The sequence below is a fragment of the Ahaetulla prasina genome, chromosome 2 (genome assembly GCF_028640845.1).
Source record: "Ahaetulla prasina isolate Xishuangbanna chromosome 2, ASM2864084v1, whole genome shotgun sequence".
NCBI lineage: Eukaryota > Metazoa > Chordata > Lepidosauria > Squamata > Colubridae > Ahaetulla > Ahaetulla prasina.
In genome coordinates, this window is record NC_080540.1 from 5,670,719 (window position 1) to 5,682,610 (window position 11,892).

Genomic DNA, 11,892 nt, shown 5'->3' on the forward strand with positions numbered 1-11,892 from the left:
ACTCCTGGGGGAAGGATACTGCAAAATCCCCATTCCCACCCCACTCCAGGGGAAGGATTCTGCAAAATCTCCATTCTCACCCCACTCCTGGGGGAAGGATATTACAAAATCCCCATTCCCTCCCCACTCCGGGAGGAAGGATACTGCCAAATCTCCATTCCCACCCCACTCCAGGGGAAGGATTCTGCAAAATCTCCATTCTCACCCTACTCCTGGGGGAAGGATATTACAAAATCCCCATTCCCTCCCCACTCCGGGAGGAAGGATACTGCCAAATCTCCATTCCCACCCCAACTCCTAGAGGAAGGATATTGCAAAATCCCCATTCCCACCCCAGAACGAACGAAAGAACGATACATGATCTCGCACCCCCCCCACCCTTCCAGATTGGAACGTTCCTTCCGCGTCGCCTCATTTGCATAGAAAAGGCGCCCAGCTTGGCATAGAATATGGGGGGGGGGAAACAGATTAGAGAACTCGCGCGGAGAGGGGGAATGGGCGGGGCCAATCTTCCCGCTGGCCAATGTGCGGGAGGCTTTCATGGTCAAGGTGAGGGGCGTGGCTGCCTGGAGGAGGCGGGGCCTGAGAAGAACCCCCCAGAAGCCCTGCGCCCTTCTCTTCTCGCCCATTCGGCCGCTGAAAGCCGTCCGGGTTGTATCTCTGCTTCCTTCCCCCCGAGATCCCCTCCTTGCACCGGCGCTGAATCCTTCGGAGGAGGCTTCCCGTTTCTGCCAGGTAGGGATCCTTTCCTTTCCCCACCCCGATCCTTCCGGCCTTCAAGCGCACTTGCAAAAAAATAATAGGCTGACCTGTAGCTTGAACCTATTTGGAGAGCTTTGACACGGCAACGGCAGGAAATCATTGGCCTTTTCCTTGCGATCGGGAGGTTCTAATAACGGGAAAGGTTTGCATTGGGAAGAATCATTGGGGGGGGGGGGTCCCGATTCGAGCCGGACTTGCGCGCAAGAACGAACAGGAATGGAATGTAGACGCGCTGCGAGAAAAAGGACACTTCACGACTTCAAAGCCGGCAACCCAACCCACACACAACCCAATCCACACCTACAAAAGCCCACACCACAACAGGCACCGTAAACACCACGCCCAGAACAGCGCACACACACACACAGAGAACTGGAGAGAAGTTTCCTGCGGATGAGCTCCAGCAGCAGGAGTCTGAAGACAAACCCCTCTGGTCCCGGAGATCGACCCAGATTGGATCCTGCAAAAGGTTCTGTCTGTCTGTCCGTCTATCTATCTATCTATCTATCTATCTATCTTTTCTTTCTTTCTCTCCCTTTCTTTTTCTTCCTTCCTTTCTCTCTCTCTTTCTTTCTTCTTTCCCAAAAGCAAATCACTCAGGTTCTCCCAACCCAGAAGGGATCTTGCAAAATGATCGTTCTTTTTCTTTCTTTCCTTCCTTCCTTCCTTCTTTCTTTCTTTTTCTTTCTTTCTTTCTTTTTCTTTCTCTCTCTCTCTCTCTTTTTCTTTCTTCACTCCCAAAAGCAAATCGCTCAAGTTTTCCCAACCCAGAAGGGATCCTGCAAAACTTAACTTACTTTCTTTCTTTCTTTCTTTCTTTCTTTCTTTCTTTCTTTCTTTCTTTTTCTTTCTTTCTTTCTTTCTCCTTCCTTCCTTCCTTCCTTTTCTTTTCTTTCTCTTAACCTCCTTTTTCTCTCTCTTTTTCTCTCTTTTTCTTTCTTCATTCCCAAAAGCAAATCCCTCAGGTTTTCCCAACCCAGAAGGGATCCTGCAAAACTTAACTTACTTACTTACTTACTTACTTACTTACTTACTTACTTTCTCTTTCTTTCTTTCTTTCTTTCTTTTTCCTTCCTTCCTTCCTTTTCTTTCTCTTAACCTCCTTTTTCTCTCTCTTTCTTTCTCTCTCTTTCTTTCTTCTTTCCCAAAAGCAAATCGCTCAGGTTCTCCCAACCCAGAAGGGATCTTACAAAATGATCGTTCTTTTTCTTTCTTTCCTTCCTTCCTTCTTTCCTTCTTTTTCTTTCTTTCTTTCTTTCTCCTTCCTTCCTTCCTTCCTTTTCTTTTCTTTCTCTTAACCTCCTTTTCTCTCTTTCTTCTTTTCTTTCTCTTTCTTTCTTCATTCCCAAAAGCAAATCCCTCAGGTTTTCCCAACCCAGAAGGATCCTGCAAAACTTAACTTACTTACTTACTTACTTACTTACTTACTTTCTTTCTTCCTTCCTTCCTTTCTTTCTTTCTTTTCTTTCTTTTCTTCCTTTTCTTCCTTTTCTTTCTCTTAACCTCCTTTTCTCTCTTTCTTTCTCTCTTTCTTCTTTTCTTTCTTCTTTCCCAAAAGCAAATCGCTCAGGTTCTCCCAACCCAGAAGGGATCTTGCAAAATGATCGTTCTTTTCTTTCTTTCCTTCCTTCCTTCTTTCCTTCTTTTTCTTTCTTTCTTTCTTTCTCCTTCCTTCCTTCCTTCCTTTTCTTTTCTTTCTCTTAACCTCCTTTTCTCTCTCTTCTTTCTTTCTCTTTCTTTCTTCATTCCCAAAAGCAAATCCCTCAGGTTTTCCCAACCCAGAAGGATCCTGCAAAACTTAACTTACTTACTTACTTACTTACTTACTTACTTTCTTTCTTCCTTCCTTCCTTTCTTTCTTTCTTTTCTTTCTTTTCTTCCTTCCTTCCTTTTCTTTCTCTTAACCTCCTTTTTCTCTCTCTTTCTTTCTCTCTCTTTCTTTCTTCTTTCCCAAAAGCAAATCGCTCAGGTTCTCCCAACCCAGAAGGGATCTTGCAAAATGATCGTTCTTTTTCTTTCTTTCCTTCCTTCCTTCTTTCCTTCTTTTTCTTTCTTTCTTTCTTTCTTTCTCTCTCTCTCTCTTTTTCTTTCTTCATTCCCAAAAGCAAATCGCTCAAGTTTTCCCAACCCAGAAGGGATCCTGCAAAACTTAACTTTTTTTCTTTCTTTCTTTCTTTCTCTTTCTTTCTTTCTTTCTTTCTTTCTTTCTTTCTTTCTTTCTTTCTTTCTCCTTCCTTCCTTCCTTCCTTTTCTTTTCTTTCTCTTAACCTCCTTTTTCTCTCTCTTTCTTTTTCTCTCTTGTTCTTTCTTCATTCCCAAAAGCAAATCCCTCAGGTTCTCCCAACCCTGAAGCTCCTCTTTGTGCTTAACCTTAGAAGGAGAGGAAATGAATATCCTTGCTTTTTTTAAATTCCTAATATTTCTCTTGCTTTTGTTTGACAAAACTGGACAGAATTTCTGTAAATCAATAGCTTCTTTGTTTGGCCCCTGAAGAGACCCCTGATGTCAGAGCCTCTGGTTGAGTGATGGGTGTTTCACAAAGATTTCAAGCCCGGTCTTGTTAGGAAGCGAGAGAGAGAGAGAGAGAGAGAGAGAGAGAAATGGAGGGAAAAGGAAGGGAAAAAGCAAATTGAGCTCTAAACAAGAGAAGGGAGAAAAAGGGAGCAGAGATGCTGGTTGGTCGGTGGCCTTGATCTCAAACTGCAGCACTGAATGAAAGGAAAACGTTGAAATTCAAGAATGCAGAAAAACCATGTTAATTCTATTTAATTTGCTTAAACATGAAGGCCATGATATGAAATTGGGGTTTGTCTATAGCACACTCTCTGAGGCTGTTTTTTTAAATTATTATTTATTTATTTATTTACATTTATATCCCGCCCTTCTCCGAAGACTCAGGGCGGCTTACAGTGTATAAGGCAATAGTCTCATTCTATTTGTATATTTACAAAGTCAACTTATTGCCCCCCCCCCAACAATCTGGGTCCTCATTTTACCTACCTTATAAAGGATGGAAGGCTGAGTCAACCTCGGGCCGGGCTTGAACCTGCAGTAATTGCAGGCTGCTGTGTTCTAATAACAGGCTTCTAACAGCCTGAGCTATTACGGCGCTATCGTATCGGTCTTCATGTCAGAAGTTACAGATCCCTCAGCTAAACCGTGATTAGTTTAACCGCAATTTGTGAAGCTTCCACACCTGATGGAATAATTCCAGCGGTTGGGTGGATATAATACATGAAGCCAAAGAAACTGGATAAGGACGGAGCCCAAAATCTGACCTGGGCAGGTAGGACCATCTGGTGGATAACGTAAAGCTTCGGAGTCCTTGATGAACACATGTACAGGTAGTCCTTGACTTACGACAGTTCACTTAGTGACCAAAGTTACAACAGGACTGAAAAAAAAGTAACTTATGACCACTTTTCACACTTATGACCGTTACAGCATACCCATGATCACGGGATTTACATTCAGATGCTGGATAACTGACTCATATTTATGACGGTTGCAGCGTCCCGGGGTCATGTGATCCCCTTTTGCGACCTTCTGACAAGCAAAGTCTGTGGGAAAGCCAGATTCACTTAACAACCGTGTTACCAATATAACAACTGCGGTGATTCACTTACCAAATGTGGCAATAAAGGTCATAAAACGAGGCAAAACTCACTAAACAAATTTCTCGCTTAGCAGCATAAATTTTGGGCGCACTACAGTTAGCCCAAAGAACTAATTGTACGGTTAGTCCTCAACTTATGACCACAATAGACCTCAAAATTACCATTGTTAAGTGAGCTGTGCCTCATTTCATGCCCTTTTTGCCACAGTTGTTAAACAAATCATTGCAGTCGTTAAATGAATCTGCCTTCCCTCATTGACTTTGCTGGTCAGAAGCTGGTTGGGAAGGTCGCAAAAAGGGATCACATGACCCCAGGAGAGTGCAACCGTCAAAAATACATGCTAGTTACCAAGTGCCTGCATTTGGAGCGCGTGACTCTGGGGATGCTGCAGGGACAAAGGTGAAAACTGGTCATACGTCACTTTTTCAACGCCCATTGTAGCATTGGTCACTAAACAAATGGTTGGACTTTCCCTAAACCATAAAGAAACCATGGGAAGCCATTTTAGGAGGAGGCCATCTTGATCTGTGTCAGCAAAGAACAGTGTCCACAAATACCCACATCGGATGTACTGTCCACATGTATGGGCCAGGGTGAAATGCTCCCGGTTCGCACCAGCTCCCCCGATTAGGTAGCGATGGCAGCTGTTGGTTCGGAGGACCGGTAGCAAAAATCCCTGGTCCCACCCCCCCTGCCTCTGCTGAGCCACACCATCAGCAGAGGTTGGTTTTTTTTTTACTTTTAAAAGTTTTTCTTCAGCCGAAACATGCCTTTAAAAGTAAAAAAAAACACCCTCTGATGATCACGGGGCTGAGCAGAGATCAAAACCCTTTAAAAGTTTTTTAAAAAAAACCCTCTTCAGCTGAAGGGGGGGAAAAAAACAACAACCCAGGATTTAAAAGCCTCCTCTGGCGATCCCAGAGGAGTTTCCTGATCCTCACAGGCTTTTAAACTCACTTTTTAACAGCCTCCACTTACAAGAGCCCCTACCCAAGCCCAGCCAATTCCCCTCCTCACTTACCTATAATTACTGCTCTTTCGGGCTGCAACTGCATGCTTTCTTCAGCTACTGAAGAAAAGAAAAAGCTTGCTTTGACTTCCTGCTTTGCTAGCTGAGGAACTCTGGGATTTGAAGTCCACAATAAAATAAAATAAAATAATAAAATAAAATATTTGTGCAGCTTTCTGGTGTGTTTCTGTAGTGTTTCACTCTAACTACACAAACACACACAATCTCAGAAAGCTGTATGTGGCATTTTGTGTGTGTGTGTGAGTTGTGTGTGTGTAAAGTGTGAAAGTTGGTTTTTGAGCTTTTTGTGGCTGTGAAGTGTGAAGTGCAGCTGCTTTTACATTGTGTGTGAGTCAGTTGTGTTGTGTGTGTATAAAGTGTGAAAGTTGGTTTTTGGTACCTCTTATTGTTTTTTATACTTTATTATTTTTATTATTTATTGTTATTGGCCACGCCTACCCAGTCATCTGACCACCAAGCCACGCCCACCAATTAAGCCACGCCCACAGAACCGGTAGGGGAAAAAATTAGATTTCACCCCTGGTATGGGCCCATCGGACACATGCAAATCATTACAGTAGGTTTCACATGTCATCTGCATCATATACACACACACACACCCCAACAGAGCGAAAGGAAAAGGCGGAGATCATCCCACTTCAGACAGCAAATGGAGAGCAATAGGGACTACTGTCAGCCATTGCTCCCCTCTTGCTAAGAAATGGGAAGAGGAGATCTCAGATCAGCTTCACAAGGAGGATCCCAGCATTGCTTTGATTGAAGGGAGGGGAGGCTTTGGGAATCCCACGGGGGCTGATGTAAGGGATATCCTAGCTATTGTTTGGCCTACTTAGGATCCGAAAGGGAAAGTATTTTCCTCTTCTCTTCACTTCTTTTTCCTTCATCCAGCAGGACCTATCTGGGGGGAAAAAACCCTCTCGCCAAACATCACCCTGCAAAGCTCTTCAGGTGAGCAGCTTCCGGAAACCATGCAGGGGGGGAACCCCTCTGAGCAGAGTTCCCCTCAGTGGAACCAGAAGAGACTCTCCAAATGCTCTGAATGCGGGAAATCTTTTGCTTACCGGTCCCTCCTTTTGATCCATCGGAAGCTGCATACGGGGAATGGATCCCACCTGTGTTTTCTTTGTGGAAACTCCTTTCCTGGAATGTGGAGCTTTGCCAAACATCTCCGGAGCCACCCTGGACTGAGGCCTTATAAATGCGGAGAGTGCGGGGAGCGTTTTGCTAAAGGCTCGGACCTTGGAGCCCATCAGCGACTCCACCAGGGAAAGAGACTTCAGGAATGTCGAAAGTGGTGGAAAAGACTGTGCTTTTCTCAAAAGTCAGAGCTGCTTCAATACCTGCAAATCTACACAGGAGACAAACTTTACAAGTGCGGCCAGTGCGAGAAGGCCTTCGCTCAGAAGTCACAGCTTTGGCTCCACGAGAAAGTTCACAAAGGAATCAAGTCTTATGATGCGTGCTGGGGGGAAATTGCCCAGCGATCATCTCTTCGGAGTCGCAAGAAAACAAACAGAAGGAAGGAAAAAAATGAAGAGTGTCCAGAATGTGGGAAGTGTTTTTCCACCAAGGTATACCTGATGAGACATCGGACAATCCTGTTGTGACCCAGGTTCCTGGACCCAGACTCCTGGACTCGGATGATTCAGAAAATGAGGGAGAAGACCTGGCAAGCCCTGTTTCTCTTGAGCCCTCTCCCTCCCTGGCACCCACTCAAAGGGAGGGGCCGGCAACCTGATTCTCCGGGCCTTCTTCTGATTTGTAGCGCCCCAAGAACAGTTTTGGAGGGACGCAAGATTACGAAGGCTTGATCGACGTGCGCAGCAGCGGAAGAGTTGGGACAAAGCCAAGTCATAATTGTCATGCAGTGACATCTGCAGAGACTATAAATAGGAGGCGGGACTTCCTGGTTTTTTGTCTCGGACAAAGCAATGAATTTGGCGCGAGCTAACTATTTCATGGAGGGAAGAATATATTCGTGAGTAATTCTGGCCTTATCTATAATTTCCTCGTTATCTCCAGAAACTTGGCAGGCCCGTGGGTAGACGTGGCCAGGACATGTATCTATGTAAATAAAAGGAAGGCCTCTGACGGACTCTTTGCTGGGAGTATTGGGGGAAGGGAAACAGAACATTTTGTCCGAGACCTGACTAAAACATCTTCCACCAAAGATGGATCAGCAGCAGGTACAGCAGCAGTTAGAGCAGCTACACGCGGCTAATCAACAGCTCCAGCAGCAAGTGGCTCACTTGGCAGGCCAACTTGCTGCCAGGAATGTGCCTGCAGCCCCCCCCCATCCTCCCACTCCTCCTCCTCGTCGCAAGTGCCCGATAACCGTGCCGGATAAGTTTTCTGGGCAGCCTGAGATGTTCCCGACCTTCTTGGGACAGTGCCAGCTCTACATGGCTATGAGGCCAGAGGATTTCCCAGACGACCGGGCTAAGGTGGCCTTCGTGATTAACCTTCTTTCCGGCTCGGCTGCTCGATGGGCCACGCCCCTCTTGCTCCAGGACAGCCCCCTGCTGGCGGACCAACAGCGTTTTGGCAGCACCTCGCACCATGTATGAGGACCCGTTCGAATGCTGACGGCAACCAGGCGCCTTAAGGAACTCCGTCAAGGGAAACGCCCCCTGCAGGAGTACATCGCCGAATTTCGTCTTTTGTGCCAGGACTCTGACTGGAATGATGCATGCGCTGGTGGACCCAGGGGCCACAACAAACTTTATGGACCAGGCCTTTGTGACCCAGTTTGCGGTCCCCGTGGTTCCGGTGGACCCTCCGATGCGGGTAGAGACAATTGATGGACGAGAACTGGTGTCCGGCCCCATTAAATTCGCCACCCAGCCTTTGCGCCTGGCTATTGGGGACCATGAGGAGGCGATCCAGTTTTATGTCACGGCGGACCTTCATTTTCCTTGGTCCTTGGGTTGGCCTGGCGGACCCACGATCCTCAGGTGGCCTGGTCGCGGGCGCCATCTCTTTCCCGAGTCTGCAGTGCGTCGATCACATCCGCCACACCTGTGCCGGCCAGAACGTCCCCACCGCTGCCATCACCTTGCCTCCTGAGCTGACGGACTTCGCCCGGCGTGTTCAGCGAGAAGGAGGCGGACCGACTACCCGCATCGGCCCTACGATTGCCCGTGGACCTTCTGCCCAACGCACCACTGCCTGTGGGACGCCTGTATTCCATGTCGGAGCCCGAGTTGGCCGCCTCAGGGACTTCCTGGACAAAAACCTGGCCCGAGGTTCATCCGGCCTTCAAAGTCCCTCTCGGCCCCGGTCCTCTTTGTGAAGAAGAAGACAGGGACTTGCGCCTATGCTGTGATTACCGCCGGCTAACGCCATTACGGTGCGGAATCGCTACCCCTGCCGCTCATCCCGGAGCTACTGGAAAGGTTGCGGGAGGCCACGATCTTCACCAAGCTCGATCTCCGGGGCCTACAACCTGGTGCGGATACGAGAAGGAGGCGAATGGAAGACGGCATTCGGCACCCGATACGGACACTACGAATACACTGTCATGCCATTTGGGTTGACCAATGCTCCCGCCGTTTTCAGCACTTCATGAGCAGCGTGTTCCGAGACATGTTGGATCGGTTCGTGGTTATCTACCTCGGCGACATCCTGATTTACTCCCGGTCCAGGAAAGCCACCTTCGACACGTCAGTCTGGTTCTGCAACGCTATGGAGCAACAACTCAATGCGAAGCTGGAGAAATGCGTCTTCTTCCGGACTTCCATAGAATTCCTCGGGCATATCATCTCGCCCGAGGCATAGCCATGGACCCATGTAAAGTAGAAGCTTTGTGTAGCTGGAAGCCCTCGTCGGGTGAAGGATGTTCAGCGCCTACTGGGCCGCCAACTACTACCGGACCTTCATCCCGGCTTCGCCACACTGACAGCTCCACTTACCCAGCTCCTCAGGAAGAAGGTTGCATTCGGTGGGGTCCCCGCAGCAAGAAGCATTCACAGCCCTCAAGAAAGCCTTCGTCACGGAACCCGTCCTGAGGCATCCCGACCCGCTCCGGCCTTTTGTGGTGGAAGCGGACGCGTCAATGTGGCTCTGGGAGCGGTGCTGCTACAGGCTCCGGCGAATGGTGGCACACTTTTTCCCTCGCTTACTACTCCCGGAAACTCAACCCTTCCGAGCGCAACTACACTATCTGGGAAAAAGAGTTGCTGGCTATCAAGGCTGCATTCGAGGCTTGGCGACACCATCTGGAGGGGGCCCGACATCAGGTGGAGGTCGAGCGGACCATCGGAATCTCGAGCACCTCACCACAGCTCGGAAGTTAAACCAGCGGCAGATCCGGTGGTCGTTGTTTTGCCGGTTCAACTTCCGCGTGACCTACATTCCCAGCGGTCACAACCGGAGGCGGATGCCCTGTCCCAAGCCAGAGTACCTCTGCGCCAAGGACCCCTTCCTCCACGGACAGTGCTGCGGCAGAAGCCTTGGCCGCAGCACGGGAGCCAGTGGACTTGCGGGCCCAGGTGCGAGGCGCAGCGCCAGGACGCCTGGTCGCAGCAAAGGAGGCGGAGGTGGGCCCCACGTCTCCTTGGACCTTGGAGGAGGACTTACTCAAGTTTGGGCGATTATATGTGCCCACAGGACCACTCCGAGCCCTCGTCATGACCCAGTGCCACGACAACCCTGCAGCAGGACATTTTGGGTTCTTCAAGACCCTCCACCTGGTGACACGGACCTTTTGGTGGCCCGAGTGCGGCATGATATACATGCCTCGTGACATCCTGCGTACCGTGCCGGCAAGCCAAGACCGCCACGGGGCCTCCCGGGCTCCTCCAGCCCTTGCCGACACCCGACAGACCCTGGGGCGATCTCTATGGATTTCCTGACAGACCTGCCGCCCTCTGGGTTCACCACGGTGCTGGTGGTGGTGGACATGCTCACCAAGATGGCACACTTCATCCCATGCCGCGGACTGCCCACAGCCGCAAAAACGGCCCGTCTCTTTCTGCAGCACATCTTCCGCCTCCATGGTCTACCGGACAGGGTGGTTTCGGACCGGAGTTCAGTTCACAGCCCGCTTCTGGAAGAGCCTGATGGCGCGTTGGAGGTGCAGGTATGTCTGTCGTCATCGCACCATCCGGAGACCGACGGGGGTACAGAGAAGGTCATCGGTATACTGGAACAGTATCTCCGTTGCTTCATCAACCAGCAACAGGACAACTGGGCCGACTACCTATCTCTGGCGGAGTTTGCTTTTAACAACTCTCAGCACACCTCTACTCAGATGACCCCGTTCTTTGCCAATGTGGGGTACCATCCGCGGCTCTTCCCTCTGGCACCACCGGACTCTCCTGTTCCCGAAACGCAGACCTTCCTGACGGAATTGCATGCGGTCCAACAGTTGGTACGTCAGCAGCTGAATCGGGCAAAGGAGGACTACAAACGGTCCGCTGACCGCTCCCGACGGGCAACGCCCCCGCTGGCAGTTGGAGACCGGGTGTGGCTCTCCACCAAACACCTCCCGTCCGACCGCCCGGTAAAGAAGTTGGACCACCGATTCATCGGCCCGTTCCCTGTCGAGGCAGTCATCAACCCGGTAGCCTACCGACTGACCCTGCCACGATCCATGCGGATCCACCCCGTTTTTCACCGGTCCCTTCTGGTTCCTGAGGCCACACGAGTCCCCTTCGGTGCCCAACAGCACCCGTCACTGTCGCCGAGGACGGGTCGGAGGAATCTGAAGTCCACAGCGTCACGAGACTCTCGCTGGCTAAAGGGTCGTTTCCAATATTTGATCGCGTGGAAGGGATACGGGACTGATTTCTCCTGGGTAGATGCCTCCGGCGTTCATGCCCCTGACCTGGTGCAGGCCTGCCATGAGCAGAACCCAGCCCGACCGCATCCCGATCGTCAGCCCGGGGAAGGGCCCTGCGGTGAGGATAGTGTTGTGACCCAGGTTCCTGGACCCAGACTCCTGGACTCGGATGATTCAGAAAATGAGGAGAAGACCTGGCAAGCCCTGTTTCTCTTGAGCCCTCTCCTCCCTGGCACCCACTCAAAGGGAGGAGGCCGCAGGCCTGATTCTCCCGGGCCTTCTTCTGATTTGGCAACGCCCCAAGAACAGTTTTGGAGGGACGCAAGATTACGAAGGCTTGATCGACGTGCGCAGCAGCGGAAGAGTTGGGACAAAGCCAAGTCATAATTGTCATGCAGTGACATCTGCAGAGACTATAAATAGGAGGCGGGACTTCCTGGTTTTTTGTCTCGGACAAAGCAATGAATTTGGCGCGAGCTAACTATTTCATGGAGGGAAGAATATATTCGTGAGTAATTCTGGCCTTATCTATAATTTCCTCGTTATCTCCAGAAACTTGGCAGGCCCGTGGGTAGACGTGGCCAGGACATGTATCTATGTAAATAAAAGGGAAAAAAAAGGAAGGCCTCTGACGGACTCTTTGCTGGGAGTATTGGGGGAAGGGAAACAGAACAAATCCATACTGGCGACAGACCCTATAA

At 49.7% G+C, this 11,892-nt stretch overlaps 1 protein-coding gene across 1 annotated transcript; it reads left to right on the forward strand.

The window, feature by feature from the left end:
* The first annotated feature begins 743 nt into the window (after positions 1-743).
* LOC131189520 (zinc finger protein 300-like) lies at positions 744-7,016 on the forward strand. The gene is made up of 2 exons (XM_058165639.1): positions 744-1,231; positions 6,298-7,016. Exons 1-2 carry the CDS (start codon positions 1,156-1,158, stop codon positions 7,014-7,016), a joined length of 795 nt encoding a protein of 264 aa, XP_058021622.1. The 5' UTR covers positions 744-1,155.
* The last annotated feature ends 4,876 nt before the right edge of the window (positions 7,017-11,892 follow it).

What these genes read in the sequence shown, in the direction of transcription:
- LOC131189520 (XM_058165639.1), top strand. Translation starts at nt 1,156, where the DNA reads ATGAGCTCCAGCAGCAGGAGTCTGAAGACAAACCCCTCTGGTCCCGGA. An exon ending in CAGATTGGATCCTGCAAAAG is followed by an intron (nt 1,232 to 6,297) that starts GTTCTGTCTGTC and finishes TCCTTCATCCAG; the next exon opens with CAGGACCTATCTGGGGGGAA.